The sequence below is a fragment of the Battus philenor genome, unplaced genomic scaffold, assembly GCF_028537555.1.
Source record: "Battus philenor isolate CCGP_79_NKW_IND1 unplaced genomic scaffold, ilBatPhil1.0.hap1 SCAF_14, whole genome shotgun sequence".
Classification (NCBI taxonomy): Eukaryota; Metazoa; Arthropoda; class Insecta; order Lepidoptera; family Papilionidae; genus Battus; species Battus philenor.
Genome location: NW_027181676.1, coordinates 13396753 through 13419605, shown reverse-complemented (window position 1 = coordinate 13419605; position 22853 = coordinate 13396753). Strand labels below are relative to the sequence as shown.

General features: G+C 32.5%; 1 protein-coding gene across 2 annotated transcripts in view; it reads left to right on the top strand.

Annotated features, from left to right (window-relative positions):
* The window catches only part of Tomosyn (syntaxin-binding protein tomosyn), a 312667-nt gene that overhangs the window by 235290 nt on the left and 54524 nt on the right, over window positions 1–22853 (top strand). The window contains exon 4 of one of the 2 annotated variants that reach the window (XM_068761392.1): window positions 10190–10324. In XM_068761392.1, the coding sequence (XP_068617493.1) occupies window positions 10190–10324 (135 nt within the window). Of the gene's footprint in view, window positions 1–10189; window positions 10325–22853 lie in introns of those variants that run through there. The other variant, XM_068761391.1, reaches the window with a different exon arrangement.

Genomic DNA, 22853 nt, shown 5'->3' with positions numbered 1-22853 from the left:
TTTAATATCTCTAATATTACACTCAGATATGTTTTTCCTGTATATTGCCAAAAATAAAACTCGATATTCCTACCTCAGAAGCCATGTAAACTATTCGCCTTTAAAATATATCTACACTGCTACGTATAACCACACGATATTAGAAGCAATATCGTCATTAAACACACCCTTCTCTTAATTAAGTAATCCGCGCAAATGCTCTAAAATGGTAACCCTACCACAGCTTGTATATCAGAATTAAATAGTTTTCCATCCCCCGCGTATTTCATCAGATTTCGCTCGGGCTCTGAATTCGTTAATTATGCGAGTTTAAACTGCACCGTTGTTTTAAAAGCTTTCGCTGCGGAACGCTCGGAGCTTTTCGTAGCCCGTGTTCGTAGCACAAAAGCGACATTGTTCCATTTATTCGTATATGCTAATTACTTAATGACTTCTTTACAATATGAATAGATTTAAGTAATACACATTTAAAAGGCGTATTATATTCATGAAAGCCTTCGATTAATTACTGAAAAATAATTTAAGTGATGTTTTTAATTGTATTACTTTTATTACAAGAATATATTTTTAAAAAAATTCTTGTTTAAAATCGAATATGATTAACATTCTCAAATAATTCTTCAAAGCTTTTTCCTTAAAAATGTACAAAAGCTTGTCCGGTATAATAAAATATCCTCGTTGATAAAGCTGTTCGAGTTAATTAAACTTTCATTAATCAAGAGTAAAACTTAATTCGAAACAACTTGTTTCATGACCGTGTAAAAGGCTTCGGTATCCCTTCAATGAGTCCATTAAGCTTTTTACTCTTGTTCTCCGCTCCACGGGAGATGGAAAAGCTCTTAACGTTCACAGCTTAAGTCTTTTTATTTTGTACACAAATTTCTAATTACACGAATAGCTTTAAAACCCTGAGTTTATTCTTTAAGTAATTTTCTATTAGTTAGTTGTGTTTTATTTAGTTAGAAGTCTTTATTATCCGAATTATATCTCAACATTTTTCTTTTATTTGCATGTATTTTATGTTACGAAATTGTTTGCTAAGTAGTTTTTGGTATAATTCAAGCTTGTAATGATTCACCATTTCAGTCACAGAACGCTCACTGCTGGACCTGGCATGACCATGGCCTCTCCTATTTTCCAATAAGATCGATTGAAAGCGGTCTACACCCAGCGTCTTTTGAACGAATTTCACCATGACCTGTGTTCCTTATGGGCGGTTTTTCACCTTACGGCACCAGCGACTATCTTTATTGCACACTGGATGGGACAGCCGAAAATAGAGAAGGTGCCTGAGTCGCCTTCACGGTTGCCTTCAGCTGAGGGTCGTGGGAAGTCCCTATATGCAGGTAGTACAAGACTGATCATCGTTGCAATCTTTTGAGGAAGCCTATTTCTTGGAGTAGACGTTCATCGGCTGAAAGAGAAAGGATGAATAAAAGTTGTGATTGAATTGCTGCAACAACTATATCAAGTACATTTGTGAAATTGATCACCTATAAAACAAAGCCTGTTTCATTTAGTTGTATACTTTTTACAGATCAAAGCTCGTTTGGAACACTTGTAGCTTTATGTTGAAGGATGATCTCATAGAAAAGCTCAAGTTGATTCTAGATTCTATCAAAATGGATTTTATCGTATTCTTCTCCCTATCAATGACTCTATATAGATAATAAAATGAATAACTGAATGAATAATTCAAATATGCACCTAAGATGATGGAAAATGATGATCACCTTTGTAACTTTTCATTCTTAAGGTGTGTAATTTAAATGTGAGAAAACATATCTCATTTGTAAGCTTCAACGCTTTGAGTGTTTACACGTATTTCTAATCAAACTGTATATTTGATCACTTTGAAATTATTACAATGCGTTAGACCATTAAAAATTAGTACTAAAAAGTCCGTAATAATTCCAAATTTAAAAGTGAATTTTCTTACTGTATTATCTACTTCGTATATTGGTTATTAATCAACAAAACTTTTTATAGTTTTTATAGCTTTAACCAATCTTCCTGTATTACATGCATAAATGATCTCTGCTTCACTATATCACGACAAAGTGTATATTTCACGCCGTATAAACAATATCTCAATTTATTACGAAAGTGGAGAGGGGGAGGAACCATGACAACCGCAACGTCGTCTTTGTAATCTAACCCGGCGTCTTGTTAACTAAACGCAGACAATACAGACCTCCCAGAGACGACACCCGCCTTCCCTCCCGTAATTGTACGGACCCCAAAGGCGTTATTCATTAGGGCCTTTTGTAAGCGAAACGATGTCATCTTTCACCCTCTAATATAGAGTACTGTCCGATGACAACGGAAAGGTATTAGAGTGTCTAATAAGGCGCTTAATACGAAGCTTTCTAAAGAAATCACATTGATCCTTCAAAGCAAATAAAAATCGGTAAAAAAACTTTTAAGTTAAACGGTTTTATTTGATACCCATATTGTGGTGGTTGTGGAAAAATATGTACCTAGTCCGCCATATTAGAACGGCGTCCATCTTGAATCTTAAATTTTGACATAATCATCGTGTTTTACTATTACCAGTATTACAGTTATTACCCATATTGAGGGGTTTAAGGAAAAATATGTAATCGGCCATTTTGTATCGGCGGCCATCTTAGATTTATAATGTTATTGATTTTATTATATTGTATTGTCATCCAAATTAAATGTGTGTACCAAATTTCGGATCAATCTGACAACGGGAAGGTGCTTAAATTTCAATTTCTAATTTTGACCCAAATAAACAAATTCCGTACGGGTCGAACTAAAAAAAACCGTTTAAAAATATTTCATTGGATATTCAAAGAATGACTGACTAAGTGACACGCAAATAGATGATAAAAAAATGTTTTCCAATAACTTCGTAGTAAAATACAAACTGAATTTAAAGATATGAATACATAGATAATAATTGGTTATAGGTGCCAAAGCTCATCTGGTATCAATTAATGCAGGGGTGAACAACATGCGGCCCGCTAAGCATTTTTAAAATGATTTGAATTTATTTTATCTTCTTTCTCCCATTTATTTTTACAAAATTAAATTATAAAAGGCATTAAAAAGTCAGAAGAAGAGAAACATTCGTAAACACTGTGTTATTATTTACCATAAAAGTATATGCGATCTTCTTCTTCTTCCTTCCCTTTTTCCTTTATTTGGGGTCTGGTCTCCTTATCAATTTGCGCCAGGCCACTCTATCCTGGATTGTCTCTGCATCAAGTTGAAGGGTTTCCAGTTCCAATCCGATATTAGACCACCACGTAGCTTTTGGACGCCATCTCCCTCTTGGGAATTCTGGAAGGCTTAAGGCAGTTAATAATTATGCGATCCATCAAAAAATGATAAATTAAAATTACAAAGATAAACAAAAAGGTTGCACACCTCTTAATTAATGTATAGTACAATCTAATAAAAAATAATGCTTTCAGATAAATAACGTAATGGTAATGTAGTTAAAAAAGCGATCATCAAAATTATGATTACGGTATAATAAAATTAATGATTTACTATCTATATTTGTGTGATAAAATATTATACATATTTCACAGTGATCACTTTATATCGGGTGATCGAAAACAGATGTAAAAGCTTTAAATAAATCTGCCTATATTTAATGGAATCAGGCGTTACCACGCGGAAGTCCATCTTAGTAAGAAAAGGACCAATATTTAGCCACTTCCGCACATGCAGTGGTAGTCGTGCAATGAAATGCACCGCCCGCCAGCCCGCTGATAAATGCGTATGCGGCAAACAATGCGATTCACACAACCGCCACCGCCAAATTACTCAACACGTGTTTCACCCCTCCACGGGGCATCTTCAGGAGTTATGTTAAATCGATTAGTGCCAAACAGAGTCCACTGTATGTGCGGAAGTGGCTAAATATTGGTCCTTTTCTTAAATAATTCTGCCAACAAACGAGTAATACATTCACCCTTTTAAACCTTTTATATATGTAACAATATATATATTTAGTTTACACATGTTGCGTTATTGTTAACTGTTCCGAGCCAGATCTAGGTTTAGCCGTAATTATGTTAGCACTGCGCTGCGGGGACAATGCCACGAAATTCCCGGGACTTAGCTAACGAGAATTCTACTGCCATTCGCAAGGGAAGCGTTTGTTATCTTGTTACTGTCTAACTTAATAAACTTGATGCTTGCGGCGTGTTGTGCGGTCAGTGATTTAAATATAACTGTTTCACTTTAAATAAGTTCAAGTTAAGTTATAGTGATAATTTTAAACTTTAACGGCGTGAATTAAGTTATTTATAATTAATTTGAATTGCAAAAAATGTCTGTCTTATATACATATAGCCCATATATACATTTAAGTATTTACAAATTTATAATTATTTTCAATAATTTACAAACACATAGACAAATACACACACACAAGCACAAACTAAAGTTCCGATTAATTCCGTCGAGTCAATACTACATGATAAACTTTCACACAACACTTTGGGAAGCTAGGACTGGAAAAAACCCTACGGAGCTCGAAAGTAACCTCTTGGCTAGTATTAACTGAGCCTTTCTCCTTTTTCATGTCTTGAATAAGGAAGATGACCTTTTAAAGGTCATTGGGAGACGCTGAACGCAGGCCACTTTTAATCGGTTCTATTCTAAATTCCAGCAGTAGATGTCATGTGAATAAATAATGATGATATCTTGATGATATATTAGTTCGGCTTTTTCTCCAAAACTATAACACCTTATGAAGCAGATTAGAGTCAAAAATATAAAAAAATTGAATCAGTGAACGATCGATAAGATTTCTGTTAAAAGTTTCAATGCTGAATAAATGAATTTTATCCTTATAATTATGTAATTGAACTTTATCTATATATAAATTTTGTCTGTTTACTGTAATGACACTAAAATTACAATAAAATTGTGATTGGTTATTTTACAAAAATATATATTTAATAAAAAAATTATGCAGAGGTGGTACTAAAGGCTGTGTATTCTCTCAAGGCGATCTCTTTCAAATAACCTGTTCATTGAGTTGATGTTTTAAAGCATGGAAGGCAATTTAGAGTATACATAATTAAAAAAACATACTATATACATATTATTTGTATACGCAAATAGAAAAGTGCGTTATAGTTACGATTGATTCTTCTCCGGGATATTTATTCCAAACCACAAGGATTTGGACAGAAAAGAGTATGAAAGAGTTCAAAGTAATATTCTCATTACATTAAAAACTATCCAAGGTGTACATAGTACGTCGAATCGCATTAGTGTTTAATATACAAGATATATGAATATATTATACATATTCATGTAACTTGTATATATTATATGTGATTGGAAACACGATAACAACGGAAGAAATGGAACTCTTTTAAAACTATATCAATCGTAACACAAAAATCTTTACACGTTTCGCACGAATTTATTTCACTGTCCCTTTTAGATTATATTTGTATTAATCACAAATTTATATCTTTATATTCTAAATATGTTTTTTAATATATATCCTTTAAAATAATAACACTGTGTCGTTTTACGCACTAGTTAGTTCGTTTTGCACATTGTTACAGATTTCCAATCAAACTAACAAGACAGACAAAAGAAATCAAAGGGTGAGTTTATGTCTATGTTAGTTTGGTGTTGTATGGCTATATTATTATGTAGGCACACCCTATATGCATGAACGGTTGGATAAAGCACACGCTAGATACGTAGAAGTAAACACACATTAGCTTTGTTACAAGCCAGGGGTGACCAAGCTTTTTATAACTCCGATTATCTTTTTTAAAAATAAAATTTTTAACAAGACGCTATTTAAAAGTAAACATTTAATTGCGTAAAATAAATATTGAATTTAAATATGAAAAATCGTTTACATAATTCGAGAAATAACATCAAATAATCCTAAAAAAGAGTCGCATGTGACTTGCGACCCACCGGTTGGTACCCTCTGCAATATTCGCCACGCTACGTAAATTATTATCTTTAATATAGTATCTCCGTTTCTGTGACACGTGCTTTATCGTCTAGCAATCTGTTAATTAGTACTCCGTCTTGTTTGTTTGAATTTAGAGCGCACTAGATATTAGTACACGTTTGTGGTCACTTGACAATAGCAAAGTAGTTTGTTTGATATATTATCTCGGAAATTCAAATTCAAATTATCTTAGTTGAGTAGGCATTTACATGCACTTTTGAATCGTTGATTAATTTAACATTATATGTAGTAAGTTACCACCGAATCGGAACGATGATGTGCTGAGAAGAGCCGGCTAGAAAACCCAGATTTTTTTTAAAATGAAATATAGCAATTTTTAATTAATACATTGTAATATCAACCGTGTGTATCACATTGAGTATCACATATTTATAAATAATCTTAAATGCTAAAATAAGGTTTATTTAGTAATATACTTTTAATTTTAGATTTAAAAGTGAGGAAAGGTGGGTCTAAGGTATCCTTTGGAACCTTATTGTATATGCGTAGACTCATACCTGCGAAATGTTCTTTAAAATCACCAGATGGAAGCTTAAACAAAGTTAACAATCTACCTTACGTAAAATATAAACAAAAGTTACGTAAGTTCTATTATGCCTTATGCTTTAAAGAAATAAGTGAGTTTCGTAATAAACCATTCCTATTACTTAAATTACTAATTAAAAACACTAAGATATGTAATTAATAATTAAATATTAACTAAGATATGTCTAATTTGATTTTGATGCTACGTCGTAGCACTAGCTACGATTTTAAGCTACGCGGGGTCTACAGTTCGTAGCGACGCTACGAATTGTAGCACTCGTAGAAGTACTCCGAATTCAAATCGCACTGTGGTATACGTTGAACCTATTGTCCTAATTTAACTGTGCTCGCTGAAGCCGCGGCAGTAATGACGTTCTAAAATTTAATTTAATTTTCACGTTAGATGCTTTTAAAAATAAACTTATTGTCACATAAGACTCGATGAAAATTTGTTTTTATGACTTAAAAGGTCACTCTTTTTACACTATATATATACATATACGTATATTCGTAGCTTCTCACTTCCAGCCTTATCGTCAAACTTACCATCGCTCAACGAACCATCGACAGGGTTATGCTTGGTAGGTCCTCAAGAGGTTTAATCAGGAGTAAAGAGATCCGTAGATGAATTAAAGTTAAGAACATAGTCTAGCAAATTAGCAAGTTAAAATTACAGGTCACATAACACACTGAAAAGATCGCCTTTAGGTTCTGGTGTAAAGAACGTGAATCAACAAGTAGTAAGACATCCACCCTTAACACGGATATGCGACTTTGTAAAGATCACAAATACTGTGTTAAAAAAGTAAAAACAATTTATTTTAAAAAATTAAATTCTTGATTTTTCTTCCAAATCATTCTCATCACCTTTAAAATAATCCCCGTTCGATATACCGCATTTTTGCGAACTCTTTTTCCATTCCTGGAAACAGTCGAAATAGTCTTCTCCGGTATAACATTTAAGACCTTCTTTGATTAAGTTTATTTATTCGTTTTATCTTATAAAATATGTCAAAACAGCATTCCCGCATTGGACTTTTGAGTCTGCTAAATAGTCAGAAGTCGCACGGAGCCAAATTAGGCAAATACGGTGGTTGTGAAGTGTTACGAATTTTTGGCAAAAAAGTAAAAGTGTAAAACTAAAAAGTAGAGGTTATCGATTGCTTAGTGTACGCAATAATTTTTAGAAACTGAACAACTGCACTTATAATTTTAAAAAATTGTGTTTAAAATTATTTTCTATAATTAGTGTAATCAAAAATGTATAAGAAAAGGACCAATATTTAGCCACAAAGTGAACCGCCCGCCAGCCCGCTGATAAATGCGTATGTGGCAAACAATGCGAATCATACAACTGCCATCGACACACGGGGCATCTTCAGGAGTTATGTTAGTGCCAAACACAGATCGTTGGCTGACTTTGTTGCACGACTACTACTGCACGTGCGGAAGTGGCTAAATATTGGTCCTTTTCTTACTTAGGATGGACTTCCGCGAGGTAACGCCTGATTCCATTAAATATCAAAAATATGTATTGGTCAGGACCACTGGAAAATTTCAAGTCCATTTTTGTTTTTATATACAACGAGCTTATATAAAATGATGTCATAGAATTTATTTTCTATATTATGAGCCAGTTTATCCAAAGCTCCGATATCTTTTTCGCCGTAAAACCTTACGTTACGATGTACACTTAAGTCGGGAAATGATTTCTTCTCGAACAACTTGAAATTATAATTTTATGGCGTTACGGGGAGAAAAACGATAATCGTGCTTACGACCAACGCGTTAGAACCGCTTAGTATTTTGAAATAGAAACATATTTTATTTTTTTATAATAACCATCGTTCATTTTTACGAGTAGACTATCATTTATTCAATATTGTAGCGAAAAATCGCCACGCTTATTTTCCTAAGATTTTCAATTAGACCAAAGCAACCAGCATCATCTAAAGGAAATTTAAGAAGGCATATATTAGTCCAAGAAGAAGAAGAATTAAACCGGAAAATTTGTCCAGCGATAATGTATTGTGATAATTATATAAAAAACAAACTGTAATACATTGAGAATAAAGATAAAAGATTAAAGGCTGTATATGAAAGGAATGTTAAGAATATTAAGAATGAAAGACAGAAGAATTATGAAAGATAGTAAAATAAAAATGATTTAAGCAAACGAAGCCTTTATCTCACATGTAAGAGAAATGAGAGGCTACAATAACAGGGTCATCAAAAAAAACTTAAAGGTTCAAAATCCATCTGTTCTGTGCACTACGTACCCTGAACTATGTCGGTCACTTTGTTCTAATAATAACATACAATATGTTACATCTAAACCACACGGGACTCGGTTTACAAGTGCTATCAGATGCAAATAGACATTGTGCGGGATTATAATGACAAAACAATCCGCATTCGGGCCCTTTGAACTAATGAGAAATGTTATCGCATGCAATCCCTATGACGTAAATAGAAATCCCCCACTATTCGAATGCAAGCTCTAACAACCAATGAAAATGAACAGATAATATATATTCAAATACTATAGACTGGAAGGTGAAAAAAAAAGTTATAAAAAGTAACAAAAGAAAATAGTCAAGTAATAAATAAAGGAGAAAACAATCTGTATAAAAGTGATAATAAAAACGTTAGGCCGCCTCGTTCTGGACCATGACGGTCTCACAGAAAGATGGGCTAGAACCTAGTCTAATCTATCTCTTCTTTGACTGTAGCTATCTTTAGGTGTTTGTGGATTTCAGGGATAGTTATGTACAACGGGAAATTAGATGTTCTTCTATCAAGTTCTGAACGCATTGGATAATAGAGATATTAGAGTTGCTGACCACCCAGGATATCTCCCATACATCCAAACTGGCTTCAGTAACATTTTATATATTTATAACTTAATAGATAAAACCCCATTTATTCAACATATCTTTTAACAGAACTCTTATTGATCGTAAACCTTTTTTAAACTATTTTATTTTTGACTCTAATCTGCTTCGCAAAGTGTTATAGTTGAAGAAGAAGAAGAAGGAAGAAACTCCACAACAACTACCAGTTTGAAAAAGTTTAGCACAGATTTATACTTATGCAAATGATGTATGATATTATAACCTACGATCGTAAGTTTTTAAACGGTTTTATTTAGTTCGACCCGTACGTAATTTGTTTATTTGGGTCAAATTTAGAAATTGTAATTTAAGCACCTTCCCGTTGTCAGATTGATCCGAAATTTGGTACACACATTTAATTTAGATCACAATACAATATAATAAAATCAATAACATTATAAATCCAAGATGGCCGCCGATACAAAATGGCGAATTACATATTTTTCCTTAACCCCCTCAATATGGGTATCAAATGAAAGGGCTACACTAGTAAAACACGATGATTATGTCAAAATTTAAAATTCAAGATGGACTCCCTTCTAATATGGCGGACTAGGTACATATTTTTCCATAACCACCACAATATGGGTATCAAAAAACCGTTTAACTTAAAAGTTTTTTAAATGTATTTTATTATACACACATTAGAACAGAAAATTACCCTAATTTAAATTTAATTTATTTTGTGTTAAAACCGCTACCTTCATAATGCATTTGTGACATTTTTCGTGTGATTTAATTGATATATTTATAAAAGTTATCTCTTATTTGTTGCCAGGATCACCTGCCTGCACCTACCGTTGCAGTCGAAATGGATTCACGTCGGCACCGAGCGAGGGAATGTCCACGTTGTCAACATAGAGACATTCGCTCTCAGCGGCTACGTTATCAACTGGAACAAGGCCATCGAAGTGTGAGTACAACCTTATTTTATCTTACTTTGTCTGGTGTTAGTTATTTTCTTCGAGATAACTTTTGAAAGTAACACTATTGTGTTTCGAAAACTGTTTTTCATAGCTATTTATTCCATTTTTATGCGCATTGCATAAAAACAAGTTTCGTCACACATATTCACACTTTGATACACGCACGCGCGTCTTCTACATTACACTTTACCTGGGTCAAATGCCACACAGGCGTCGTCGGTAACGAGGCAGCTGACTTGGCAGTTAAGAGCGCTGATGCAATGCACTCTGCACCGGTTCATGTTTACTTCCCTATCAATTACGTGAAGAACGGAATCCGCGCAGAACACGACCGCGTTTGGCAGGTTAGGTACGAGAGCTCGGCACAGGGTCGACACGCCATAGAACTCCTTTCGAAACTCTCCGACATACACACACTGTGAAAACTAATCAAAACATCTTTCCATTTCACGCAACTACTAAGCGGACACGGGTACTGCAAGCAGTAGCTGCAGCGTTTTATAATAATCGACAACGATACTTGCCCATGTGTGGGTTCCACAGTACCGACTTTTCACCAGTTATTCAGACATTGTTTCCGATTCGAATCCAAAAAACGTAACCACGTGATCTTACGTTAAAACCTTAATATATCTCCGTTTAACTTACCGGACTTCCTCAAGAACAAATCTACGGTAGAATCTTTTGATGAGTTGTCCCGGCACATTGTCCTAAACCTCAAGGCATTTAACGGTCTGTAACGCTTGGGTAGCGACGTGAAATAAAATAATTTACCAAATAATGTATAATTGAATAAAACTACCAAATCGTATTGTTTATGTGTATAAACTTTATTTGTATGTACCCATAAGAAAAAATTGTAACTAATGTTAAAACGCTGTCATGACTTGCGGCTGAGAGAAGAAAGATCCGTAACAAATAGCGGGAACCTTCCCCTGTCTGCGTTTAGTATAAGCAAAAAAAAAATATTGTAAACAGAACACTAGCGATACAAATTAGGATTAATAAAAAAATGTGCAATGTACGAGAAAAAGTAGAAATAAATATAAGAATTATACAGTTTAATATTAAACATCTCCCTATTTCTATTCAATTAAAAAGAAATTGAAAGCATGGAATATCATTTAACGTGTACGTGATTACAAACATCCATTATAGCTTCCTGTTTTCACAGGCTCTATCACATTATCTCCTAACATAAAACGAACTTTGCTTCCGTGTACAAACTAACTTTAATAATGCCTACGTACGACTAACTTCATACGTGTACGTAATTATGTCGCTAATAACACTTCTAGATAAATTATTAGCCGGGTAAAACCTTTTTATTTTTAAATAAACATTATATTCTAAGCAAACATCGTAAATATCATAATCGTTACAAATTTAAGACCACCACAGACTGTCACATTTTTAATAAATATATATATATAATTTGTTTATAATAAATATGGCAATTAGTTTAATTAATTGTAGAAGTAATTTAGCTTACTGTGAAACTGTATTAATTTTGTCTAATTTATTTATAGTACTCGGCGATAGATATTGCACATGGACTTGGAAAGAGACAATCGGCTAATTTTAGCTTCGTAGAGCGTTATCTCTGTCGCACGAAATACAACGACTGACAAAACGTCACATAGGTAGTGTGGGACAGAAATAGTGCTCTACGAAGCCGATATTAGCCGATTGTCTCTTTCTAAAAGTCGATGTGCAATATTTATCGCCGGGTACTGTACTTTACTATATAAGTGAATTTGAACACCAAAACAAACAAATAGTTTATATGGTGCAATATTTAAAAACATCATAAGTAAGAAAAGGACCAATATTTAGCCACTTCCGCACATGTGGAAAGCGGAATAGTTGGCACTAATCGGTATAACATAACTCCTGAAGATGCCCCGTGGAGAGTTGAAACAAGTGTTAAGTGATTTAACAGTGGCAGTTGTGTAATTCGCATTATTTGCCGCATACGCATTTATCAGCGGGCTGGCGGGCGGTGCACTTTGTTGCACGACTACCACATGTGCGGAAGTGGCTAAATATTGGTTCTTTTCTTACTTAGGATGGACTTCCGCAAGGTAACGCCCGATTCTATTAAATAAAAACATCAATTTTTTTTCTTCAATATATAGTACACCCTATCCAAAAATCAATGATTTATTAAAATTAATCATTGTTTATTATCTCTCCCTACAGACTTTGTACTGTCAGAAGTTTTTTGGCGCGTCATTTTTTAATAAAAAGAATCAATTATTTTAACATTTTAAAGTAATCACTATATAAAGAGCAATTAGAAACAGATGTAAAAACTTTTTACCTTTTTATACTTATAAACAAACAAATCACACTGTATATGTTATTATATATTTTTGAAATAGTGTAAAATCACATGTACATAAAATAATGAATAAATAAAATTAGAGTGTCTGTTTGTTGTATTTGAAAAATCGTTTTAATTAAAATTAATATATATACGGTTCATATATCAGAATTACATTTTTTATTTTAGTCTGTTTGTCTTTTTGTACCGGTTTATCTCTGAAATGGCTGGACCGATTTAGACGGACCTCATACTGGCAGATAGCTGATGTTATAAGGAGTAATTTAGGCTACTTTTATTTAAAAAAAACTAAATGTAATTAAGATTTTTTTCTAAAATTCTACCTACCACCCAAAAAACAGCCTGAAGACAGACGAACAAATCTTTTTTAAGGTACCACAAACATACTTTGATAATTTCTCTAAATATAGTAATGAAAGCCTTCTGAATCCTATCTAGGATTCTATGGTAAAACCGTAGATATTGTCTAGTCCAGAGTTCCCCAAACTTTTTTGTGTCGTAGACCCCTTGCCATGTTTTTCCGTGTTGGGTAGACCCCCTACTTACCTGATATTGATTTCCTGTAAATTTCTAACTGTAGTGAAGTTTAGTGTTAAAAACTTAAAGTAAAAACACATGTTAATGTATACATTTATTAATTGAATTTAAATTAAAACTACTTAAAATAAAATTTTGTATCTGTTATGTAAAATATACGTAACAATTAATAAACATAAAATAAACGATAAATAAAATAACATAAGCAATTAACAATAAATAGTCAACATTTGGCGTTAATTTTGTAAGGGTTAATCTTAAATCTCCTCGGCTAATGATGTCCTGTCTGTGGACCCCATTTTCATTCCGTGGATCCCCAAATTTTTTTTCGCTGACGTAGACCCTTTGCAAGTTGTCATAGACCCCTAGGAGTCGATATAGACTACTTTGGGAATCACTGGTCTAGTCGATGAAGTGAAGTTTAAGACTCGCATTTGTATTTGCTTCTATTATTAAAGTCAATTAATTATTTAATACTCTAGACTTAAAAACTTATTGATTGAACAAACCATTGAAGTATATCCGACATATAAATCAATTTATCGGAACACAAATTTGTACGTTGATTAACGTATAAGCGATGGTCGTAACTTCAGATAAAGCAATTAATTACCCTCGCGAATGATTTACGGGCGGCTTATTGGAGCAAACAGCTTTAATTATATTCATACGATTATAATCCTTATAATATTATGATTATCCTTGCAATATATATTAAAGAAAATATGTCTGTAAGGCTTATATTGATAACGCAGTTGTCGAATTATATTTTTTCACTATGAATATATGTATAGCTTCTTATATTTTCCAATAGATGGCGCTGCTACTTTGTGTTTTTTTTTTACTTTTATGGTTTCCTATATTGGAGAACTTTCGTTCCCTTATCTTATTTTTGAGGCGTGAATATATTTTTCAATTTTATAACATTACTACTCATCCTTAACAATTTTATTTATATTTTACTCTTTACTTCTACATTTTCAAATTGCATTAATGATTCATTTTTCTTCCTTCGTCACATTTTCCACAAAATTTTTATTGTCACGAAGGCAGGAAACATCAATATACCTGTCACTCGAAAAATGTTTAGAAAATGTTCAAGAGTTTGATATGACTAAAATCCATTAGAAAGAGTATGTAAATTATAATTTTGTAAATGGTACAGGTTTTATACTACAGCTGGCTTGGCTTGTGAGGAAATTGACAATGTCATTAATTTCAAACTTTCAAATATTAACATTATTACATTCTAGAAAGCTCGTTGACGACTATAAAAGCCTATACTGGGGGCATTCTAAGGTAGTCTACATCTTGAAGAGACTTCTCTTCAGAACAAGAAGACTTATAGAAGTGAGAACAGTAGATAAAGAGCTGTTGTGGACAGAATCGCTTCCAGTTCGTTGAACGAACTCTAGATCATCAAAAGGCGTATTTTTATTGAGTCTGTTTCCCTATTCGACTCACGGTTATTATAATATTTACATTACTATTTTTTGGTATTTTCTATATTTAATTTTACATTTTTAAAAACTTTTTTCACACAATACTGTTTTATGTACTGTTAAAATCTTTCCTTACTATGTGCATTCTGCAGAACAGACGATAATAATATTGAGTCACAACAAGCCATCACGTTCCAATAAGGTTTAAATTGTATTGTGTATATCCAATAATTTCGAATGAAATTGTCTTTTAAAAGATACAAGAGAGCACGAGAATATATCAAAATAACTAATATATGAATTGTGGAGGTCACACATCCAGTATTAGGGTGCACGTTTACCGATATTTGTCTTAGGAATTAATAAAACGAAGAGAGATTTAGAACGCGTTCTTGCTGCAGAAAATCGAAAATTTACCTTATATCACACATTTAATTTAGATGACAATACAATATAATAAAATCAATAACGTTACAAATCTAAGATGGCCGCCGATACAAAATGGCGGATTACATATTTTCCCTTAACCCCCTCAATATGGGTATCAAATGAAAGGGCTACACTAGTAAAACACGATGATTATGTCAAAATTTAAAATTCAAGATGGACTCCGTTCCAATATGGCGGACTAGGTACATATTTTTTCACAACCACTACAATATGGGTATCAAAAAACCGTTTAACTTAAAAGTTTTTTTAAATGTATTTATTTATTCATATTATATTTTTAATTAATGTGCATATATAATATAATATGTTATTAAAAATGTATTAAGAAGCAACCGATAGAATACCAATTTATTTAAAACATCTCTTTTATTCATGCTTTTAAAATAACTAAAATAGAATCGAGCCGTATTAGCGTCCATTTACTGGCTTACATTATTAATTTGCAAATACGATCGGCCGTAATTAACCAGCAAGTGTTGAGAGATTAAAATTTTTGAATTGAGATTAAGGTTTTTATCCAAAGTAAATGCCCTCGAAAAGAGTTTAGTTTGTCAGCTCTGATTTTTCACTGACTGTATATAATATGTAAGAGAAGGACCAATATTTAGCCACTTCCGCACATGCAGTGGTAGACACAGAGCACTAATCGGTGTAACATAACTACTGAAGATGCCCCGTGGAGGGGTGAAACACGTGTTGAGTAATTTGGTGGTGGCGGTTGTGTGATTCGCATTGTTTGCCGCATACGCATTTATCATCGGGCTGGCGGGCGGTGCACTTTGTTGCACGACTACCACTGCATGTGCGGAAGTGGCTAAATATTGGTCCTTCTCTTACTTAGGATCAACTTCCGCAAGGTAACGCCTGATTCCATTAAATGTATATATTATAATATATTAATTTCTTATATGTATAAATTAACATAGTATATTCACATATAACTACATTATAATACACTAAGAAAGGTGAGCTAAAACAGAACGGTACTCCGAGCGCGTTTAATTACAATTTAAACTTAATTAAGACCCTTGCAGGTGTTTTAAAGTGGGCTAATTATTTGCTCCGTGCCCGCCAATTACCAGGGGTACAGAGTTGATTGTGTAACAAGTTAGACGGAACAAACGCGACGGATAATTGTCAAATATTTACTGACAGAGTTGGGTCCGTTGTCGATTTTAGATACACTCCTAAATATTATATATATATATATATATATATATATGTGTGTGTATAACGGATACGGATATATATATATATATATATATATATATATATATATATATATATATATATCCGCTATCAAATAGATTTAGCCGTTGTAGTATATTTCAATTATTTATCAAAACTTTTATTTATTTATCAACAATTTTTTTGTTCACCGTTGAGGGGTAAAAAAGAAACAATTCATATAGTACAAGAGGCGGTTTTATAGTTCAATGCAATCTCTACCAGACAACCTTTGGATGGAGATGAGAGACATGAAGGAGAAGGCTGTTTAGGGTGTACGTACATACATCCATATTTACAAATATACTTATAGAAATACATTTACTACTACACACACATGATACAAGAAATACAAGATACAAGAATACTTACATAATATATACACTTATAGATATATATGTGTATATATATATATATATATATGTGTGTGTGTGTGTGTGTGTGCGCGTATGTATATGATTTTCACGTGATCGCTACTATACGCCAAATAAAGAAAGCTATTACAGTGCAACTTGATTTTTTTTTCTCACTACTGCCCAAATGGCATTTGCGGATTCCTTGGGTATGAGGTGCCAGGGCGTAATATGCCTAAACTAAGACCTCTTAAGTAAGGATCGAGGGGGCTTCCAGAGTAGCTTAGACCCGGGTCGCTACTTTTACTGTTTTACCAACTTGAATACGGATCGAAGATGAAGAATGTAGACTAAGTTGGTTTCACTCTGATCCTAGTGAAGCCGCAATTGTTTCAAACGCATCCAGATCTGAAAATGCCACACAGCAAATTCTCTTTTCAACCTTCACATAATCATTCATTCATTCTTTTTGCGTATCTATTCTTAACTTCATTCTTTGCGACAATTATAACTTAGGAGTATTCGAGACAAGAGCGCATCATTGCCTAACATCGCGAAAAAGAGGTTCAATGCTTCGCCCATAAAGGATAATAAAGCCTTAAAAGCTTTAAACATTATACGTAGACTATCTTGTTCAATTTCGATACATTATAAATCTTTTCGATACGCTCTACACGTATCGTTGGTAAACTTGGATATATCGTCCTTTTCGTATCCCGAGGATTTATCTTGTAAAGATATAATATTAGATATTGTGCTGCGTGAGGTGATAACCCAATGAACGGTCAGTGTTATTAGAAAACTAATATATAATGCAATGATCAAAAAGTAAGATACATATATCATCTTCAAAGTATCCCATATAATAAAACGCATTTTTGCCAACGCTTTTTCCAGTCTTCGAATCAGTCAGAATAATCTATTTCCGGTATAGCCCTCAAAACCTTCGTCGATTCAGTTTTTATATACATCCTAGTGATAAAAATGGTATCCCGCATCGACCTTTAGAGTTTGCTGAATAAAAAGAAGTCGCACGAAGCCAAATCAGGCGAATACGTTGGTCGCGGAATGATGTGAGTCGAATTTTTAACGCATTTTTCGAAAAAAAATTAGCGATTTTGCCACTAAACGAAACTTGATGCCAGATGATATTCCAACTAATAAACGCTTGGCGAATATTATAGACAGTCCTACCAACTTACAAAAAATGTACCTGAGTTCCTAATGCCCGGGAGGATTAAGTGACAACGTTACTTTATTTTTAATTACAGAGTATTACAAGAAGGTACATTCAGACTTTAAAAAAATCCTTTCAAACCTGCAATTTTTTAAAAAAAACTTTTTTTTTAAACTTCGTGAAAATTTAGTAAAGTGTTAGGTATATACTCGGGAAAGTTTTTGAAAAATTGCTTCTTTTAATCAATTTATGTTTGAGGCATCAAAAATGCCTTTTTGTTTAGATTTTTAATTAGATGCATTATACAGCAACGCGTGAATGAGTACACCTAGTTATTAAGTTTAAAGAAGAAAGAATATATATATATATATATATATATACATATATATATACATATATATATATATTGCTTGACTATATCTACAATTTTCATCATCTATGTATGTCGGAAGAAATAACATTAACCAAGTTTTAAAGAATTGTGCGCTAAGATAGCTTTGAAGTTATCATTAGTATAATTTCGGTGATGATATTTCCTCTTAAAGGCTATAAAGCCGTATGTTGAAAAGTGAGCTGTACATTCACGTTTTTCAAGCTATATTATATGATTGTTATTACATAAACTATATTAGATATCAATCTATCTATTACGTCAAATATATATATATATATATATATATATATATATATATATATATATATATATATGTGACGATCCAGTATATGTGATAAAGTTGGAACTTTTAACAGAACTCTTATCGTCAACCTTCATTATTATTATACCTGTATTATTCTTATGTACTTTATTTTTGACTAAGCTTCTCAATGTGTTATAGTCATGGAGAAGAATCAGGAAGATATTCCGCAACAACACATCTTTTAAAGTTTAACAATAAAGATTTATACACATACACTCTTATCAGATATATTCACATCACTGTCACATCATTGTCATCAAGGATTCTTGTCATTTAAATATTCATTCATTGAATAATAATTCATTTCCCTTAAATTTACCACTAATGTGCGTTTAAAATTTTTTTTCGTTTTGACGGTGGCAGTTGTGTAATTCGCATCGTTTGCCGCATACGCATTTATCAGCGGGCTGGCGGGCAGTGCACTTTGTTGCACGACTACCACTGCATGTGAGGAAGTGGCTAAATATTGATCCTTTTTTTACTTTTATATGATGTTCTAATAACATTTTGCAGAATTGTATTAAATAATATTTTTCCGTTTATTACAAATGAATTAGACACTTTTTGCAGTTGAAACTTTGGAACAGCCAGTTTTTCATAATGCCTTGTAAATACACTATGGACGTCTCCAATTTTTTTGGAATATATTACATGCGCTGGATACAATCATTCACACTTTGTTTATTAACTATATAGGATTGCCATTGCTCACAGACAAGTTTCTAGAAGATGGGCAACAGCTTCCTCTGCGTACCATAATACCACACTGCGATCGCCAATCCGCCTGTAAATCGTGGCGATTATAATATATTCCCCCATAGATATCTTTGGGGGGAGGCCTTATAGTGGGCGTCTGTGAGCTGATACAACGGTCGATCTCGTATAATAAACACGTCAACTGAATAAAGACTAATGGATGATGAAACTTATTTTGAACTCTTTGTCTTGAGTGATAAGATCGATATTCGTACTTTAATTATGTTGTAATAATACGATTTTCTTCTTTCCAGTTTACATTTATGATATAGAGTAATAAATTAAAAATGATTTACATAAATCCCTTTACCTATATCAAAGTAAGAAATGTTTATATAAAATTGTTATTACGATTTTGTATTGTCGTGTATTTTTAGTCGTACTTGACAGTACGACTAAAATCAATGCTGTTTGGAATTGGTCGGGAAATAGTTTCAGCGTGAATTCGACACTTTGATACGTTCACATAATTGAAAACTGTACCTATTTATATAACACATCAGTCGATTCGACCCTCTACCGTTGTAGACCGGTGTGCATGTGACAATTTCAATTGAAGGTCTACTTTTCATACATATACAGGGTGATTACTATAATAACTTCAAAGGGGATGTGTAGCTCATTTATCAGCATAGTTTCAAATCTTCTACAACTATTTTTAAACACACTGTATAAACTGGCACTCTGGAATGTATTATTTTTTATTTTGGAATTGGAATGTATATTTTATTAATCGTAATTTTTAAGACGCTTTTTCTCACCTGTTAAGCTTGTACAAACTTGAAAAGTATCGGTAACCGTTATACGAATATATGTACATACGTTAACCATGTTATGTCAAAGAAACACGACGTTGTGGAGACACTTGCTTCCGGATAAAGTTTAAATTAAAATGTGTATAGACGATATAAAGAACGGATCAAATGAAAGCCTTCTCGTAATTACCTTTAGATAGTGAAATTCTCAAATAATTACCATACATTATATACATATATACACAATATACGTTTATATATATACAATATACATATAATATATTCATATAATATGCAGTTTTGTTGTTGAGGAAATCCTATGATTTCTTTTCTTTTTTAGTTAACAAATTTGTGCATATTTTGTGCTTTGTGCTTTACTTCCTTACTTCTACTTTAATATCCTTAATTAAGTCCTGTTTTCTCTACCAGAGTCCCTCATTTATTTTTTTAACGGTATATTTCTTTACCTACTTCTTACTTATCCGTTATTACAATTATATATCTAAATACGATCAAATTATTGGTATTAATATTACAGAACGTTTAGTATATTTCATAATGCTTACGGGTTACATACACTTATATATACATAACACGCAGTATACTTAATTTTCTATGTAAAACAATATTTTGCAAAAGCGATTGAAATAACTTAAATATAATCTTTAATATTTAAAGTAAGATATGTAAAAGAATGAATCAGAATAGACAATGATGAGATATAGTCAAAAAACCCAGAAATCTCGCTTAGCATGTCCCCTCGCAAACAACGTGGGATATTCCTATGAATTTGAGATTTGAATTTACATACGCTTTCGTAAATTCGATTTGAGAAGCATCTATATCCTTCGGAATACTGAGGTTGAATGCTCTTTTACTATTCATCGATACAACCCCGCCCGGCTTTAAACAGAGCCAGGATTTGTGAAACATTTATTCTATTACAATAAATTTTAATACTAGAATTACCTACGTTACACTCATAGTTATATAAGGCTTTTAACTATGTTTACTACAAATAAATACATTTAAAAACTTTTAAGTTAAACGGTTTTTTGATACCCATATTGTGGTGGTTGTGGAAAAATATGTACCTAGTCCGCCATATTGGAACGACGTCCATCTTGAATTTTAAATTTTGACATAATCATCGTGTTTTACTAGTGTAGCCCTTTCATTTGATACCTATATTGAAGGGGTTAAGAAAAAATATGTAATCCGCCAATTTGTATCGGCGGCCATCTTAGATTTATAATGTTATTGATTTTATTATATTGTATTGTCATCTAAATTAAATGTGTGTACCAAATTTCAAACCAATCTGACAACGGGAAGGTGCATAAATTTCAACTTCTAATTTTGACCCAAATAAATTCCGTACGGGTCGAACTAAATAAAACCGTTTAATATAAACGTACAAGTTTAAGACGATACTATTTGTAACATTGTTTTTGTAATGTAAAATAAATATCATAACATATGTGTAGAGTCAAAGGGGTAGAGAACTAAATAAGAAAAGGATCAATGTATAGCTACTTCCACCATGCATGTATGCATGTGTGTATACACGTAATGTATGCATTCATGGCGGAGAGCTATATATTGGTCCTTTTCTTACTTAGGATGGACTTCCTCAAAATAACGCCTAAATCCGTTAGGGTAGATAACTGTCTACTACCTACCTACATACCTGCTGTACTGGCTCAATTTTAAAAGCGTTTTAATATTCCTTACCGTTTTCTTTTTCTTCCCACGCCTTTTCTATCAACTTGTGATCGCCACTGAACATTTAGAATCCAACAGTGATATACTATGCACACTGCCAATTTAGATGAGAAATATTCTCTTTATTGTACACATTAATATATACATAGTTGCATGATAGTAAAGAAATATTACAATGGGCGATCTTAACACACAATACAATTTCTTATATACAACCTTAGTACAGGAATAGAAGAAAGATAAAATAAAAGTAAAGCAGAATAAAAATACACGTCTAGAATAAATCTATATTTTATAAAGAGAGGAACAGGTAAAATTTTGATACGTGGAAAAAACGCATTGCGTTAATGTTTGGTTTTATTAAATTATTTAATATAAAATACGTCATATAATTAGAGCTTATATATGCAACTGTGTAAAAAATGCTATATACTCCGCATATAATATGTCTAATTTATCAAATTATATTAATAAAAGTATTTTAAAAGGCAATAAAGCCTGCGAATGACTCTTTCATACTCTATTAAGGATATTGTAAAATTAAAAAAAGAACTCTAATTCCTTGTGGTCTTTTTCCAAATCACGCGTTTCGAATCATTATTTCTTTATGTTATCAGATTTCTGTAGCTCAATCTGATTGTAGTTCCAATCAAATCGTACTCCTTTTGTATTCTTGTCATGAAGTACACATGTGGTCACCGTAAAACGTATCTATGTGGATGAATACGCATATATTAACTTATATATTGCCGCCACACAGAATAAAATGATAAATCCGAAAATGCAACTTTTAAGAAGAGACGAAAAACTAAATATACATTATATCAAAAATTTTAACACGTAAAATTATAATCTTTGTATATTTTGAAAGCTGATTTACATCGAAAAATCTTTTTTATATTTATATTTAAATAAAACGTTTTATAAACCGTTGGTAGGTGTAAAGATAAATTAATAAATGCAGGTGAAATAATTTAATATCATAAAACACGAATAAAATATAATAAAAACGCGAAGGAAAATTATCACTTAAAAACACAATATGTAAG